Consider the following 18,044-nt stretch of genomic DNA (forward strand, 5'->3'; position numbering starts at 1 on the left):
GAAACATACGGTTAAGTCCAGTCACAAAAAGTGTAGCAGGATTACGTGTGATAATAAAGTTTCGTAGAACTACGAAACGCGATAACTGCCACGATTTACAACTTTTATATAGCCAATTTACTGTGTTTGGATTGTATGACTAAGTCATTAATTAACAAAATGTGCAGAACAGAGCTTTATTGTCGGTAGATTAACCATTAGTGATTGGAATTGCTATTACTTATTGCAAATCCTATTAATGATCGGAAGTCCTATTAATTTACTAAAATTCCTCTACATTATCAAAGTTTCATTAAAGACAGGTAATTTATTATCCTAAATCAGAAGAATTGTGACACCTAATCACAGAGCTGAGAAATTAATCAGAAAGGAAACGATAAAATAAAAGGAACATAAGTTAGAGTGAATACCGAAGCCAAAATTAAAAATGGAAATAATTCGCTGCTACTGCTCCTTAGCGACATTCCGATTTTCCAGAACCGACAGTTTACATTAAAACTTTTTAACTCAAGGCATGTTTCACATTAAAAGGTTCCCATAATGCATTAGGTAATTTTATTTTGATGTCACTTTTTGATATTTAATTTATTTGTCAAACAACTCGAGGAAACCTACCGTTCAACTATATGCCGTATGTCAAAACTCTCGGAAAGATTTAGTGACACCATACTTCATTATCTACCCTTTAAACTTGAGAAATTCGTATATACATTAATGATTAAGAAACAGAAGAAGTACAATATCAATTAGTTAATTGGTACTACCTGTTTAACTGTAGTTCTAACCATGTGAAGCAGAGACGGTCAACTACTCGTTAGCACAAGAGGCTAAAGTAACACATTCGCTAGTTCAAAGTGGATTTTATTAGTTACGAAAGTGGAAACTGGGGCCAATATTGGCAAAAAAACATTAGCGTCATCTAGCGTTTGACGATACTAGCATTTTTTAAAGGTTTACCATCGTTTCTCTGTCGGAAACTGAGATCAGACACTTGTTACTACACTAATTTTACCAACTACACGAATTAAATTAATTGTTCTTATTATTACACTGAAAAAATACCAAGCGTAGCTAAACGCTAGATGTCGTTGAGGGTGTTTTTGTCGATACTAGCACCAGTTCCCACTCTTGTAAGTTACCCATACTCTTTGGTCCCCGGAGAGACCCAAATTTATTTTGTAATTGCTAAAATTCAAAGCTTACTACAAAAAAATTAATGTTGTCTTTATTTACAGTTCACTACCATGATCTTTTTTATTGCCATACAATTAAGTTACAATATAGACTAAAGCAGATAGTTACAACTGATTGAGATTTATCATAATTAGTTGGAATCGACTCCATCTAAATGTAAAGATCAACTAAATGCCAGTTTTAATAGAGATTGACAACCTACTACCAATTGAGGACTGAGTTTACTCGACACCTTGTTTACTTTATGTTTTTGCTTTAACAAAATATTCGTAGATTTGGATTTTTTACATACCAATATAAATACGTACATAATATTTTTGTATGCCTTAATAATGGGTCACCGCTATACTCCTTGCAGCACTAGTGGTTATTAGGATTTTACATCCCTTAAGGTCAAACCGGAGAGCCCTAAAGCTGTTTTAGTCTTTCCTAGTTGTTTGTTGTTGTTTCTGTTGCGAAGTTGTTTGCTGTTGATGCCCTAAATTGTTTGTTGTGTTTCCGTTAGTTGAAAAGAATTTTCTGATAAATTAGAAGGAAAAAGTTACAACAGTAACTTTGGATAAGGGTGAGATTTTACTGTTCATAACCCGATCAGACTTCACATTACATTTTTAATTTATCAAACAGCCAAAAGTGGGTAGAACAAGAATATATTGAAGAGCCATGTATCCTTCCAACTTGAGCGGTAGAGGGTTTATCATACAAGTACCAATAAAAGATCTACCATTTTACTACTTATTTTACATTCGCTTTGTTTATCATATTCGTGTTTCTGACAATGCAAGTAAAATAGATTTCAATCAATATAAGATTTCATTTTGGATTTAAGCATCCCGTTTCGTTTCAAAATTTTAAATTCCCCCCCCCTCTCACAGAGTTTTTATTTCACAATATCTACTAGTTAATTTGTGCTACTTTACTGTTCATGACCCAATCAGATTTAAATTTCATTTTTAATTTTTCAAACAGCAAAAAGTCGGTAGAACAGGAAGATATTGAAGAGCCATGGATATTAAGGTTGCGCTGGCATCTTCCTTCTTAAGTAATAAAAGTGTATTTCAAAATACCTTAGCTTGTGGTACCAGGTAACTGAAAGTTCACTACTGTAGCCTTTTCATATTTGTGGTAGAAGTTGATTGTTAATATTGTTTTGTTTTATATAAGTTGTAATTACTTAGTTAATAAGATGATTATTATATTTAAGGTTATGTTTTTCAATTCTAAGCCGATAGCAATCAGCCTTTAATGAGCCGTACTTTTAAATATATACTTCACAGCCCCAAGCCAACAACACAAATTGACTTACCACCGGTGAAAGAGCGTCAAGGGTTCGGCTAATCTTAGAGAACCATTTGTAAGCTTCTTCTGAACTGGAAGCGGCCAAAATTAACACGGTTTTACTTTGATACCAAAGTTCAATTGTGTTTGGGCGATAATTTGCATTTGATCCAAGAGTCACGCGCATTCCTGATTCTCGAAGTGGGATATCCCATTTGGCGTGAGGAGATTTAGCTGCTGTGAAGCACTGAAGCACTCTCCCTCTTCAAAAGATAAAGAAAAGAGGCTATTAGTGAAATAAACAGGGTTTTAGAAATATTTTACATACCAATAAAAGATAACAACATTATGAAAAAACTATGAAAAAGTGGATAGCGTTGTCTACGTTATCAAAAGACCAGGGACAATATACACAAAAATGTTTACAAAATAAGTAAATCTCCAGCAAAACAAATTACAAAGCACATAAAAGACGGAGTTTAAAGAAAAAAAAACTAATTAAAGAAAGGTAACAGTGGAAAGGCCGGCTTATCGTTTACTCAGGGAATTATACTGTGCTAAGTGAACGAAAAACTTAAAAGCCCTTAATTCGATTTTCAGTCTACTTCTCCTTTCCTCTTGTTTTCGGAAACACTTTCAATGAAATTGTCGTTTTATTGTTATTGTTGATGGATTATATACAAATAACTTAAACACATATACTTTTTCTTCGTTCTCAGCATGTATCTATACATATATCGGCTCGAGTTATTGTCGTTGGATTACAGCATGGATTATAATGAAAACACTTTCAATGGCATTCTCATTTGTTGTTATTATTGTTGGATTATATACAAAATAACTTAAACACATATACTTTTTCTTCATTCTAAACACGTGTCTATATATACACCTTTTCCAGTTATTATCGTTGGATTTCAACATTAAAAGAATATCAGGAAACTGCAGAATAATCCCCTGTCAATATTATCCCGTGAAATCAGAAAACACCAAGCACTCCCGTAGAAAATGGTCCAGATCTTCTTCCTCCCCCTTATAAAGGGAGAAACATACCACCTTTTAGAAATCACACTCTTTCCATCAAATATTTTTCTTCACAAATATTCACTACATCAAGAATGTACTTTCGCCACGTTACTCAGTAATTAGTTAGTTTTGAAAATCCTTTTTGTCCGTAAAAATTCAAACATTAGAAATCTCTTTATTTGAAAATATGGTACTTGTAAAATAGACGCCCTACCTAGTGTTCTTCTAATATGTTTCTCTGACTTCCAATCCTAATGAAATATACAAAAGTAAAATAAAATATAATATTTTAGAAACAAATTTGGGTTATATACTTGGACATTATGGAATAGGGGGGGTGGAGGTAAAGTATAACGTGTCTGCATGCCTAATGTATTAGGTACAATTATTGTGCATATTATGTAGTAAAGATTGTTTTCTAACTTCACACTGTTCAAATATTTTACCCCCTCCCCCCCTAATGTGTAAATATATAGCCTAAATTATATATTTTCCATCTATTTTGTCACTTCTCTATATCTTTTCTCACGCTAAGCTGAAAGGAACTAACGGAAAACACCGGTTCTATAATGCGTCACTAGATGAACAACTTGAGTGGTAGGGCGTATATCTTACAAGTGCCAAAACGATAATTTCAAAGGCTAAACCTTATTAAACTGTTTGGTTCTTTGTATTTTTAGCCTATTTTTTGCTGAGCTTTTACCCATGTTTCTACACTACTACCAAAACTGTCATAACCGCATATAGAGGTACTTTTTTATTATAAGTTGAGTTCCCAATTTTATTTTTTATTTTTAATGTACACATTGCCATTTGTACCTTACACCATTCAATACCACTTCCACTACGCATTTATACCACTCAATCAGATTTCACTGTCACTGTCCTTGGTACTCTGAGCTCATCTAGGATCCTTTAACTTCATGAGCTGTCACTAGGCAATGGGTAAATAGGTTTTAATCAGGATGTTTAGATTTCCACAAGAGTTCTATGCTTCTTTTTCCATGTCTCTCATTATGTCGAGGGGGAGTCAAGAGGGTGATTTGGGTGGACGTGCCTCCTCATACCATGGGGTCAAAATTTACACTCTGATACAACGAAAAATACCAACGGAGGAATCTAAGTTTCATTAGTGCCCCTCCCTCAAACATTATTTCTGTGTCGACCCCAAGAGACGATTCAAATTTCCAGTTAGAGCTGGTGAAAACTCCGCTAAAGATAGTGGAAATCTCCACTGCTCCCAGCTCCCAAAATTATCTGCAAGGGAGTTTTAGCGAAATAAATAAATATATTCATTATGAAGGTAATAAAAATTATCTATCTTGAAAATATTCAGATTAAAAGAAAAACAATAATTAACAAAAGGAAATAAAAAGTTTACCGCAGAACAAAAAATCCTGATACCCATCTAATCACTTTTTCTTTATGTAGTCGACAATACATCATATGTCCGCTTGCAGTTTCATCAGACACGTCTAACTGAAACGCCCCTCCACCGTCAACATCTCGCAATATAAAGGAGGCAAATATATTGCCTTTCTAGAAAATAAAATTTGTAATTTCTTGATCAATATATAAATGGGTATAGTTAATACAAATATATTTCAATGACAGAAAAAATAAATAAAAACAGCATTTTAAATCATTACAATATACATTGATCATTTTTTTTGTCAATCATTTTTGACAATTATAGCTAGTATCTTCTTGAGCCTTTACCTACATGACTTCAGGATCAATTCATATAAAATTAAAAACCTTTCAACTATCATGTACATAAGGGGGCTGTCACCCTTCCATCCACAATCTATGTGCTACAATCTCCATGAATAGAACAGAGTGCGAATGTGTCACTTTCTGCTCTTATTTGAAAGAAAATACTTCTTTTGATGGTCATTCCTTTAATTTAATGTTTCATTTGATATCATATTTAAAGTCGTCCAAATACAAGGAGAGCTTCAAGAATGACAGGACCCATCTGGGCATATTCGCTGTTATCAATAAAACACAATTATTTTAAATATGGGATGACTACCACACATATTCTCCCCCCCATTTATTTAGTTCTAAGTTTCCAATAATTAATCGATGGACACTTATCAACCCTATGCAAATAAACTTACGAGTGAAATCTTCTATGCTACATTCGAACAATTTCCACAATAATAGGGAAGTTGTCATAACTTTGGAATTCATATTGCAGTCTTAGTTCAAATTTATTCTATAAATGTATGAGACCTGGGTTGACAATGCTAATCCCTCTCTAAGGCCGGATTCAAATCTTAGGCGCGCATAGGCCCAAGCAATTTTTTTCGAGGAGACACAAAGATTTACAGGGAAATCCCGGAAAGTTCGGGGGATAGTAGAGGCCCTGAACATAAGGCAACTGATGAGTGATGAGCCAAAAGTAATGCAAGAGAGAGTTGATACCGAGCCCTCAGCTGCCACCCATAGGGGACATCTGACAGCTTAAAAGCAGCTACGGAATTGATGTCTTGTTTTAAAATCACTTTTCAGTGGATAGACAACACAGCAGCTTAGTGTAGCTGGCTCTTTGACGGTAAATCCCATCAGGCCAGTTTTTGTTATGAAAAACAAAATCGCTCAGTGTTTTTTTGTTGTTTTTTTTTGCACCCCTCGGTAATGTACATCCCTAGGCCTGGGCCTAGCGGGCTTATGCGTAAATGCTGACCTGCCCCTCTCCCTATTTAGTGATATGGAGAATTTGACCTACCATACAGCCTAAAATTACTTTTTTTGAGACATTCCCCCTCCCCTAGTTTCCCATAAAAAGATGCTCTGGAATCCATCATTTTCTCCAGCTTCAAATTCAATCACCCACCAAGACAGAATTCTGCTTGCATGGATAGGTTGAGGCTCTTTGAAAAAACCCTGTTCGTAAGGGCTGCCTCTCTCCCTCCCACAATCTCACCTTTGTGCAGGTAAGAATAGAAATGTAATCTCTTAATTTACACTGCAGTCACCATATTGGATTTTAAGTCCCAGTACACTTCGCTAAATGAAGGCATTTTAGAAGGTAGATGCCCCCACCCCCTCATCGATATTGATCTGAAGAACATCTCACATAAAATTTAGAAAATTTAAGCCCAAAATTCTTTAGAAGCTTCATCACTCATCAGCCCTCCGTATCAGATTCCACTGACCTGCCCTTAATACTTAGTATGCAGCAATGCAATACTTGAGATAATTTAATGAAGCGTCAAATGATATAACTCAATCAAATGAAAACCCTTCTCACAAATAGCTGTCAATAATAACCGTCCATTTGGTATGGCCTGGATTTGAGTCTTATAACTTTAAACTGTGAGGCTATATAAACGGAATCCGAATAAACTCAGATTTTCCTAACATATCATTTGTCATTTGTAGGTGGTTTGATGCAAAAAGAAAAGAAAACAAAAAGCGAGTTGAAGGGATAGTATGTGAAGTAGCATTGAAGAGTGTCAAGCACTAATTCAGTTGCACCAAACTGATTCATTTCCTGAAAATTAGAAATATACACGACAAATTCGGATGGTTTCGATTAACAGAATGAAAAGGTTTTTTTGTGAAGTGGCATTGAATAGTGTCAAGCAATTATACAGCTGGAAAAAACTACCTAATTTTCTGTAACTTAGAAACATGTACGAGAAATTTGGATGGTTTCGATTCGCAGAAGAAAAAGTAGTTTTTTGTGAAGTAGTATTGAACAATATCAAGCAATCGATTAGCTGCACCAAATTGCGTCATGTTTCCTATAGTTTAGAAATAAGAACAGCAAATTTTCAGATGGTTTTGATTCACAAAAAAGAAGGTTTTTAGTTTTTTGTGTGAAGAAGTATTGACGAGTATCAAGCAATCATTCAGTTGCATCAAATTGATTTGACTTTGACATGACTTAACTTTATTAACCAAACACAATATACACAACATTAGTACAAAGGAGACAGAGAGGCAACTCGTAAGTCTCCTTTATTAATAAAGAAAAAAATTGCACTTCAATAACTCTCAAAGAGCACATAGGGAGAATGGAAGGAGAAAGAAAGAAAAAAAGAAGAAAAAAAAAACAAGACAAATATTGACTCACGGAGAACGGGAAGGGATTTACAAAACAATTATAAATAAGTCAATAATGCATTCAATTCCTGCTACTTTAGGCGGAAAGAATCATCTCTTTTAATTTCTTTTTATATATATATAGAGTGATGGTGATTCACTTGCTATATCAAATAGCTTATAGTCAGCTAATGCAGCTATCAAAGTGCAGCTAGCTGATATTTGTTGGAAATATAGAGTGATATATAGAGTGATGGTGATTCACTTGGTATATCAAATAGCTCATAGTCAGCTAATGCAGCTATCAAAGTGCAGCTAGCTGATATTTGTTGGAAATATAGAGTGATGGTGATTCACTTGGTATATCAAATAGCTTATAGTCAGCTAATGCAGCTATCAAAGTGCAGCTAGCTGATATTTGTTGGAAATCTGGGGAAGTTGATATCTCCAGAATCAGTCTTGATCTCTCATTTTTAACAAACGGGAAAAGGTGCTTATTTGTTAAATGTTTATCCTTTTTTTCAACCAAAACTTTCATGCTATGGAAAAAATTATCACTACGTTGAATGTTTAAAAACCATATGCCCAAATTAAGGTGATTCATTTTCTGTGACTTAGAAATATGTATAGTAAATTTGGATGGTTTTGATTAACAGAAGAAAAAAGAGTTTTTGTGAAGTTTTTATGTGAAGTGGCAATAAACAATGTCAAGCAATAACTTAACTTCTTCAAATTGCTTTATTTTCTGTAACTTAGAAACATGTGCAGAAAATTCGGATGGTCTTGATTCACAGAAGACAAAAGATTTTGTTAAATAATATTGAACAGTATCAAGCAATCATTCAGCTGCACCAAATTATTTCATTTTCTGTAACTTAGAAATATGTACGGCAAATTCAGATGGTTTCGATTCACAGAAGAAAAAAAATTCAAATGATCATGTGTCACTATTCCGTTTCAACGTAAAAAAGAAATAAAAAAATTGTCATATTCGGTGAGATAACAAAAGGAGCATACACAGAAGGAAAACTTTGTTAGACTTTGAAATAAATAGAGTTCCAGCCCCCCTCCCTTTCTTCCTTAGAATCTCTTTAAAATTCACGATGTTTCGAATGGTTTTCGATAATTTTCATGCGATTCATCCGATTTCCACATTATTTTTCTTTTACCCCTCACCTAAATGGTGTCCGATAAAATAGGTTCCTTTGTGCGTAACTTGTGGGATTTAAGGTTTAAGCTCAAAAGGCTTCTATACACACTTAAAACAATGGTGACATTAGGTTTTAACAACGCTCTTTTTAGTTCTTATCAGATCTCGACGTCTATTTTTCTCAAAAATTGAACCCCTCCTTGGATTCATTAATTGATTCCGACAAAAAAAAGAGAAATAGGAACTCACCAACAGCTCATAATTAGGAGAACGAATAATAGTGTCTATTAAGCCAAAATTTCTTCTTAAATGCTCAACAGATGATACGATTGACAAACACAGTTCATGATCAGGTACTAGCAACGACATTAAACAATTTCCATTTATGTCAATTCGTGTGTAATTGCATGAAATCTAAAAAGAAAATATCAACAAAATCAAATTAGGATATCAAACAGTTCGTGGTAACGATCTGTAGTAAGGAGCGACCCGGCTCAATAGTAAACGAAACTCTAAAAAACGGAATTTTGATGCTAAAAGATACATCAAAAGAATCGGATTTTCATACTGATTTTAAATATATAAGTTTCATCAAATTTAATCTTTGTCATCAAAAGTTAAGAGCCTAAGAAAATTTGCCTCATTTTGGAAAATAGAGGACCTATTTTGACCCTCTATAAGTCATAGAATCTTAACGAAAACATCCATCGCATTCAGCGTATCAGAAAACCCTAATATTAATGTAAATCTGCGTTTATACTAACGAGAACCATAACAATTAAACAAATATAAATTTTAAAATAGCGAATCTGTAATTATAAACTATGGATGCTAGCTGAATGCCAAATTAGATACTTTTGCATTATGGAGAGTACTGAAATTTTTTTAAAGCAGACAGATTGATTTTGTTCTTGAACTTTTTCTCATTTCTTATTAGAAAAAAAAGTATCAAGGCCTGGTTACCTAGTTGTATATTGAATTAATTATAGCGTTAGATGGCGTTAGTTATTCTTCATTTTCAGAGACTAGTTGCCTCTCATCGACTTCCCATAATCTTTGGGCAGTTACTAAAACTATTATTGTAGCAGGTAATATAAGAAAATAATAACAAAAAAAAACGTCTTTGTGCAACTTAACAAAAGCAAAGTGAATTTATTCTTTTTCGAAATATTTCTGTCTTTTATTATGTAAACCTTCTTTTCATTCTTCCCTTTTTTTGTTCTTAATTTTATCATTAAAATCTTTAACACCCATCTTTATTATCGTTAATTTGATCTATAAATTTAAGATTGATTAAAAAAAAAAATAATACTTAGTTGTTTCTTCTTTATTATCACTGACAGTTCCAGCTAACCATTCAAATTTTGGAATAAAGGTCAAACCCTCCCATAGTGCTTAGCTTGATCTTCTTTGACGCAACAAGGTTTCGGCAATTCATTGTGAAACACAAATTTTCTTTTTATACCTTTGTATTTTTATTTAATTTCATCGTCAAAAACTTGGATATCTTTATTATCTTAAAATTCATCAATAATTTTAATATTAATCTAAAACAACTTTATTATTCTTTTTTAATCCCAAAAGATCATTGAAAATTCAAGCAAATTTCAATTCAAATTTCTTGAAAGGTCAAATATGCAAAAAGCTTAGTTTAGTCTTCACTGACAACATTGCAGCGAACAATCACTGACAACATTGCCGCGATTTAGACTAATCTGTTATCAAAGGGACGAAATCAATTGCTACAAAAAAGGGTGAATGTCAAAAGAGGGTTAAATTTGACAGTGTAGCCAATCGTCTTGAAGAAAATCTATTATACAAGTACTACTTACCATAAATATCAGTAACTACCATAAATGACATAATCAGTAAATCAATCAAAAGGGATAAATACAGAGGCGGTTTTATGGGAAGGACAGAGGGGGCACTTGCTCCGGGCTCAGACATTTTAGGAGCGCAAAATCCAAAAAAATAATCTAAAGGTTTTAATTATTTTGTAAACTTTGAAATTTCATGTCTATTAAAAGAAAGTAGAGGGTGCAGTTAATAAATGAAAATAATTAATAAATAATTAATTAATTAATAAAATATATTGAAAAATAAAAATAATTAAATAATAACAACTAAATAATTAAATAATGGATATAAAATATATTCGCTAATATATAACAAGAGCTAAGAGCTCATATGGCACTTGTGACGAGGCAAGAAGAGCTAAGAGCCAAGAGATCATATGGTATGAGCTCTAACAAAATTCTATGAATCAATAGATGGTTTGAAAGGAAAATAAGAGGCTTAATGCAGGTCAGGATTTAAAATAAGAGCTCAGAGTCACGATGTCCTTCTAAATATGAAAATTCATTAGGATCCGATCACCCACTCGTAACTTATAAATACCTAATTTTTTCTAGTTTTTCCTCTCCCTTTAGCCCCCCAGATGCTCGAATCTGAGGAAACGACTTTATCAAGTCAATTCGTGCAGGTCCCTGACAAGCCTACCGATTTTAGTCGTCCTAGAACATCCAGAAGCACCTGACTCGCCAAATCACTGAACCCCTGCCCCCAAATCCCCCAAAGAGAGCGAATCCAGCACGGTTCCGTCAATCACGTATCAAGGACATTTGCTTATTCTATCCACCAAGCTTCATCCCGATTCCTCCACTCCAAGTGTTTTCCAAGATTTCCCCCTCTAACTCCCCCCAATGTCAAAGATCTGGCCGGGATTTGAAATAAGAGCTCTGAGACATGAATTTCTTCTAAATATCAAATTTCATTAAGATCCGATCACCTATTCGTAAGATAAAAATACCCCAATTTTCCCGTTTTCCAAGAATTCCGGTTTCCCCCTCCAACTCCCCCCCAGTGTCACAGGATCTGGTCGGAATTTAAAATTAGAGCTTTAAAGCACAATATCCTTCTAAATATCAAATTTCATTAAGATCTGGTCACCCTTTCGTAAGTTACAAGTACCTCAATTTTCAAAATTACCCCCCCCCCCAACTTCACCAAAGGGAGCAGATCTGGTCCAGTTATGTCAGTAACGCATCTTAGACAGGTTTTTATTCTTCCCATCCAGTTTCACCCTGAACTCACCACTTTATGTATTTTCTAAGATTTCCGCCCCCCCCCCCAATTACGCTGCATCCGATTGAGATTTAAAATAAGAGATCTGAGTTACGAGGTCCTTCTAAATATGAAGTTTCATAAAGATCCGACCACTCCTTTGTAAGTTAAAAATACGTCATTTTTTCTAATTTTTCAGAATTAACCCCCCCCCCCCAATAGAGCGAATCCGTCCCAATTATGTAAATCACGTATCTAAGACTTCTGCTTATTTCTCCCACCAAGTTTCATCCCGATTCCTCCAATCTATGCGTTTCCCATGATTTTAGGTTCCCCCACCCCAAACTCCCCCCAATGTCACCAGATCCAGTCAAAATTTAAAATAAGAACTTTGAGACACGCTATCCTTCTAAATATCAAATTTCATCGAGATCCGATCACGCGTTCATGAGTTAAAAGTACCTCATTTTTTCTAATTTTTCAGAATTAACCCCCCCCCCTCCCAACTACCCCAAAGAGAGCGGATCCGTTCATGTTATGTCAATCATGTATCTAGGACTCGTACTTATTTTTCCCATAAAGTTTAATCCCGATCCCTCCACTCTAAGTGTTTCCCAAGTTTTAGGTTTCCCCCTCCCAACTCCCCCCCCCAATGTCACCAGATCCGGTCGGAATTTAAAATAAGAGCTCTGAGACATGATATCCTTCTAAATATCAAATTTCATTGACATCTGATCACTCGTTCGTAAGTTAAAAATACCTCATTTTTTCTAATTTTTCAGAATTAACAGACCACACTGTCTTTCCATAATACAAATACAGAAGAGAGAATAATGAGGACTTTTTTCCCCAGACAGTGAACGAACAGAACCAATTTGAATATTTCGGACCAATATCTAAGGGCCGTCTTCAGCAAAGAAAATAATAAACAATAACACACTTACAATAAAAGTTCTTGGTTAAAAATCCATTTTTTAAAATAGCCTAGGCATCATTACTTTTTAACGGAAAGTTCAGCCAAGACTGTGTGATAAAAGCTAACATTTTACAAGCTAAAAAGGTTCATTCTTTTCACGAACTGTATTTATTAGAAATTGGAATAATTTCTCATTGCGATGTTTGCCTTCTCTGCAGCTAATCTTGCAGTTCTTTTGGGATTGGGCTTGTTTTTATTGGTTGTTGTTATTGGTTATTTTTGTCTTATTTTGGATTCGATTATTTCCTATAATTAATTTTGTGTACATAGGTTTGAGTGTGTATTCACCCAAGTCTCTATTTAGGGATGTATTATTATTTAAGTTTCGTTTGATTTCGACTGCCTCGCGGACAATTTGTTTGATTCCTAGGTCATTGCTAATTAGAATTGTTTCGTCAAATGTAACAATAATGGTTTGGATTTCCAGAAATATGATTGCTTAAAGCTGAATCGAAAGATATGGACCTATTTTTAGGTTTTTAATGCTTTTTCAATGCTTTCTTTGTGTTGCTTTAATCTTGTTCCTAAATTTTCGGTGGGTTCGACCAATGTAATAATTTCTACAATTACATGGTATTTGATACACCCCTCTTAGACGAGTAACTGGGGTTTTATCCTTACCAGAATTGAGAAGATTCGTTATACTTGAATTACTTGTGAAGACAACACGTTAATTATTTTTTTAACAAACTTTTTTCAGTTTTGAAGTAATTTTCTGAATATAAGGTAGGTAAATCGTGCTTGTGGATTTATTCCGATCGTTTACTGGTGTAGATTTAAGGCTTTAGAAGAATTTGTCTTTAATTTTTTTTTTAGCAATAACAGTATTTATGAGAGAAGTTGGGTACCCGTTGCCAAAAAGTATGTCTGTAATAAAATTTAATATTTTTTAATAGACGGCTCTGAACAGATATTAAGTGCTCTATCCCCAAGAGATATTACCACGCCTCTTTTAACCTTTGGAGGATGTTTAGATTTGAAGTGAAGGTATCTATTTTTATGCGTAGGTTTTCTGTAAACCGTAAAATCAAGTTTATTCACACTACGTAGATGTATTGATAATTGATTATAAAAATTTAGACTGAGGGAATGACAATTTTCGGCTAAGGACGTGAGAGAGATCTTAACAGTGTAGGATCTAGACCCAAAAAGATATATAAAAGATATGTAAAGGGAAGAAAGTTTGTTGCTGATCAGCCTTTCCAACATATTATCGGAGTTAATCGATATATTATCGAAGTTAATATCGAAAGTTATATATTATATTATCGATATATTATCGAAGTTAATTTATTATCGAATTATCGAAGTTAATTATCAAATTTATTATCGAAGTTAAGTTACCAATATATTATTGAAGTTAAAATTTAAATATTGACCCAATTTATGATTGTCTTTTGAAAAATGAACCAATAGTCAATAAGGGAATTAAAATTTTACACAGTCACCAGGGGACAAGATTACCTACTAGACCAAAAAAGAGTTGTTTTAATATCAGCTTACAAAAGGATTATGTCACAACAGAATAGTTAACTAAGTTTCAATTTTCGTAATTTTTCTTCAGTTGCTTTGATGTTCTCATTGAAGTAACTCTAATAGCTTCTTTTCCCAACGTGGATCAGTAGCGACAATTGTATTTATTATTATTGGTGGTGGTTTTATTTGTTTTTAGTTTAATGTTTTTTTTTCTTTTTATCTTGTGCTGAGGACGCCTAGTTTGGATACAGGCGAAATATCCGCGCTATTTTAGTCTTTCCTCTCTACTGGCCGCAGTCTCGTTTGAGTTTTTTTTCGTGGAGTTTCATCTCTCTTTGTTGTTTATTGTCATGTCTGACCAGTTTGGCTTAAGAACTTTCATACAACAAACATAAAGGGGACTGTTGAAAGAAAGAAATCAAACTCTTAAAAAATAAATCTTTGGAGATTTGAAGAGGGCTCCCTCTAAATACAGCACTGATTCTATGTCACATAAAAAATACTGTTCTGCTTAAAAAAAATTGCTTATAAAGCATTAATGTTAAATCACAGGCCACATAAAAAATAGTGGAACAGTGTTTTTCTCAAAGAAAATAGCATATAAAGTAGGAACGTCAAATCGCATCTCATATCAAAAAGCAGTGAAACACTGTTTTTCTTCAATTTCTTCTGTTTCAAAGATTGTTGAAAAAGATGCAAGGAAAAAGCTTACAGTCTACAGCATCATCAAGGAAAGACATATCAAGTGGCTTGGTCCTATGTGGCGACGCCCAGAGGAGACCCTAACACGCTAGGTCTTTACTCCAGTGCCTCCCTCCTCTTGGAAAAAAACGGGAGGCCAGATACAGTCGTAGTAGAATATCGTGAAGAAGGACGTCGAGCCACTAGACGGTTTCTGAAGATATGGGTACAAGCGGGACAAATCGTGGCTTCAACTCATTCGACCGAAAATATAGGATAGATTCCTTTGGCAGAACCTGGTACAGCAGCTTCTTCGTGCCGAGCTGGGCAAATTAACCAGTGCCTCATCCTAAGTAATAAGTAGAGTATCTTCTGGTGAGTAATTCACATATTTTATTCTTGTCCTTATCAAGCTTTAAACAACTCTTCACAATTATTGTAGGAAGGAATATTATCAAACAGTTAGTGGTAACGAACTGTAGTAAGGAGCAACCCGGCTTAATAGTAACCAAAACTAAAAAAAATGGAATTTTTATACTAGTAGCTACATCAAAAGAATGGCATTTTAATGCTGATTTTAAAAATATAAGTTTCATCAAGTTTAGTCTTACCCATCAAAAGTTGCGAGCCTGAGAAAATTTGCCTTATTTTAAAAAATAGGGGGAAACAACCCCTAAAAGTCATAGAATAACGAAAATCCCACCATCAGATTCAACGTATCAGAGAACCCTTTTGTAAAAGTTTCAAGCTCCTATCTACAAAAATGTGGAATTTTGTATTTTTTGCCAGAAGGCAGATCACGGATGCGTGTTTATTTATTTTTTTTTTTTCCCCAGGGGTGATTGTATCGACCCAGTGGTCCTAGAATCTTGCGAGAGGGCTCATTCTAACGGAAATGAAAAGTCAAAGTGCCCTTTTTGAGTGACCGAAAAAATTGGAGTGCACCTAGGCCCCTCCCAAACTAATTATTTTTCCAAAGTCACCGGATCAAAATTTTGAGATAGCCATTTTATTCAGCGTAGTCGAAAAACCTTATAAGTATGTCTTCGGGGACGACTTACTCCCCCACAGTCCCCGTGGGAGGGGCTACAAGTTACAAACTTTGACCAGTGCTTACATATAGTAATGGTTATTTGGAAGTGTACAGACATTTTCAGAGGGATTTTTAGATTGGGGGGAGGGGGTTGAGAAGAGGGGGATATGTTGGAGGAACTTTTCTTGGAGGAATTTGTCATGGAGGAAGAAAATTTTCATGAAGGGACCACCTCATATACGTAATAAAAATATGAGAATACAGAAGTTCGTTACGTAAGCTAATTTGTAAGTTACGTATATCTTTTACTAATAAAAACATTCGTAAAAAATTAAAAGTTCTAGTTGCCTTTTTAAGTAACCAAAAAATCGGAAAGCAACTAGGCCTCCTGCCCCACTCCTTTTTTTTCTCAAAATCCTTCGATCAAAACTATGAGAAAGCCATTTAGCCAAAAAAATAAATATTCAAATTTCGTTTTAATTATTCATCTGCGGAGTCAAAATCAAAACATGCATTGATTCAAAAACGTTCAGAAATTAAATGAAAAAAAACAAGTTTTTTTAATGGAAAGCAAGGAGCGGCATTAAAACTTAAAACGAACAGAAATTACTTTGTATATGTAAGGGGCTGCTTTCTCATCAACGCCCCGCTCTTTACGCTAAAGTTTTTTACTGTTTTAAAAAGTAGAGTTTAAGAGAAAGATTCAAATTTTAGCGTAAAGAGCGGGGCGTTGATGAGGAAGCAGCCCCTTTCATATACGAAGTAATTTCTGTTCGTTTTATAAATGTCTAGATTCACAAAACAAACCTCTATATGGGTAATATTAGCCAGTGTAATACTTCCATTGAAACTGCCGTCGGGCATAAGCTTGCATACGCGCTGTGTTGTTAAGCAGAATACTGTTGATTGGCATGAATCATCAGTTACCCATGACAACAAATTCCAACACTGAAAAAGGAAAAATTATATTAGTAGATAATAATAATAGACCAATTAAGAATGAAGTACCATCGGTGCTGGATCTCAGGCGACGTCTCTATCCTATTATAAGATAAGATGAAGTGTATTTTAAAGCCAAAATACGGCTATGTACACACATATATTTAATATAATAAATGTAGCTATAATAATTATAATAAATATATAATTATATATATATAATATAATATATATAATTATATATATACATATAATTAATATAATATAAATATATAATTATATATATAAATATATATAATTATATATAATAAATATAGCTATAATAAATAGCTATAATAATTTAATAATAAATATAGCTGTTTAACATCAGAACTCCCTACTCTTCCAATTCCAACCGCAATGAAAACATTTAAATGAAACACTAAATTTACTTAATAAACTATGACTACAAAAAACAAAACATAATTTTAGATACCTTGCTATTCTATATTATATGTAATATCCATGTAGAAAAGGTGTCCATCAAATTTCGAGAAGAAATTCAACACTCGAAAACAGTGGATATATCTATGATCAGGCATTGTCATTCTTTTAAAATATTTCAACAGAACAAGAGCCCAACATTTTCTAGTGGAAATTCAAAACACAAACACTTCATTATTCAGTCAATTTTTTTCTAAAATTGTATATCATAGAGATCACATCCAGGAACACAAATAGTAATTTACTTAGGAGTGACTATAGAACTCAGGGGGGGGGGGGTGAAAAAAGGCAATTTTACATAAAATCTAAAAATCTCAAGGAAGGTTCATAAGTTTATTATTCCACATTCACAAACAAATAAATGAATTAAACAACACTTTCGTGCTGTACAAAACCTATAAGATTTTGCGGTTGCGCGAAAGTTTATGTGACTACTTACCTATTAACTCTGCTATTTACTTAAACCTCAACTATTTAATTAAATCTATTATAAACAAACCAAAAATAAATAAACTATAATCTATATATGAGAAAAAAATTAATAAATAAATAAATAACTGAACTAAAAATAACACTAGATAAATAAACTATAAAAAAAGAATAGTAATAACAAATCCAGTCTCCACCACTCTTCAATACTCAACTCACCCCTTCCGCGCCCTGCCCTCTACAACCCACCTTAACCCCTG

General features: G+C 33.8%; 1 protein-coding gene across 2 annotated transcripts in view; it reads right to left on the reverse strand.

The window, feature by feature from the left end:
• Positions 1-18,044, reverse strand: part of LOC136027451 (uncharacterized) — an 81,198-nt gene that overhangs the window by 29,923 nt on the left and 33,231 nt on the right. For both annotated transcript variants that reach the window (XM_065704731.1, XM_065704732.1), the window contains exons 4-7: positions 16,741-16,881; positions 8,954-9,118; positions 4,880-5,037; positions 2,501-2,735 (exon numbers count right to left, since the gene is read on the reverse strand). In XM_065704731.1, the coding sequence (XP_065560803.1) occupies positions 2,501-2,735; positions 4,880-5,037; positions 8,954-9,118; positions 16,741-16,881 (699 nt within the window). The remainder of the gene's footprint in view (positions 1-2,500; positions 2,736-4,879; positions 5,038-8,953; positions 9,119-16,740; positions 16,882-18,044) is intronic.

The sequence above is a fragment of the Artemia franciscana genome, chromosome 5 (assembly GCF_032884065.1).
Source record: "Artemia franciscana chromosome 5, ASM3288406v1, whole genome shotgun sequence".
Taxonomy (NCBI): domain Eukaryota; kingdom Metazoa; phylum Arthropoda; class Branchiopoda; order Anostraca; family Artemiidae; genus Artemia; species Artemia franciscana.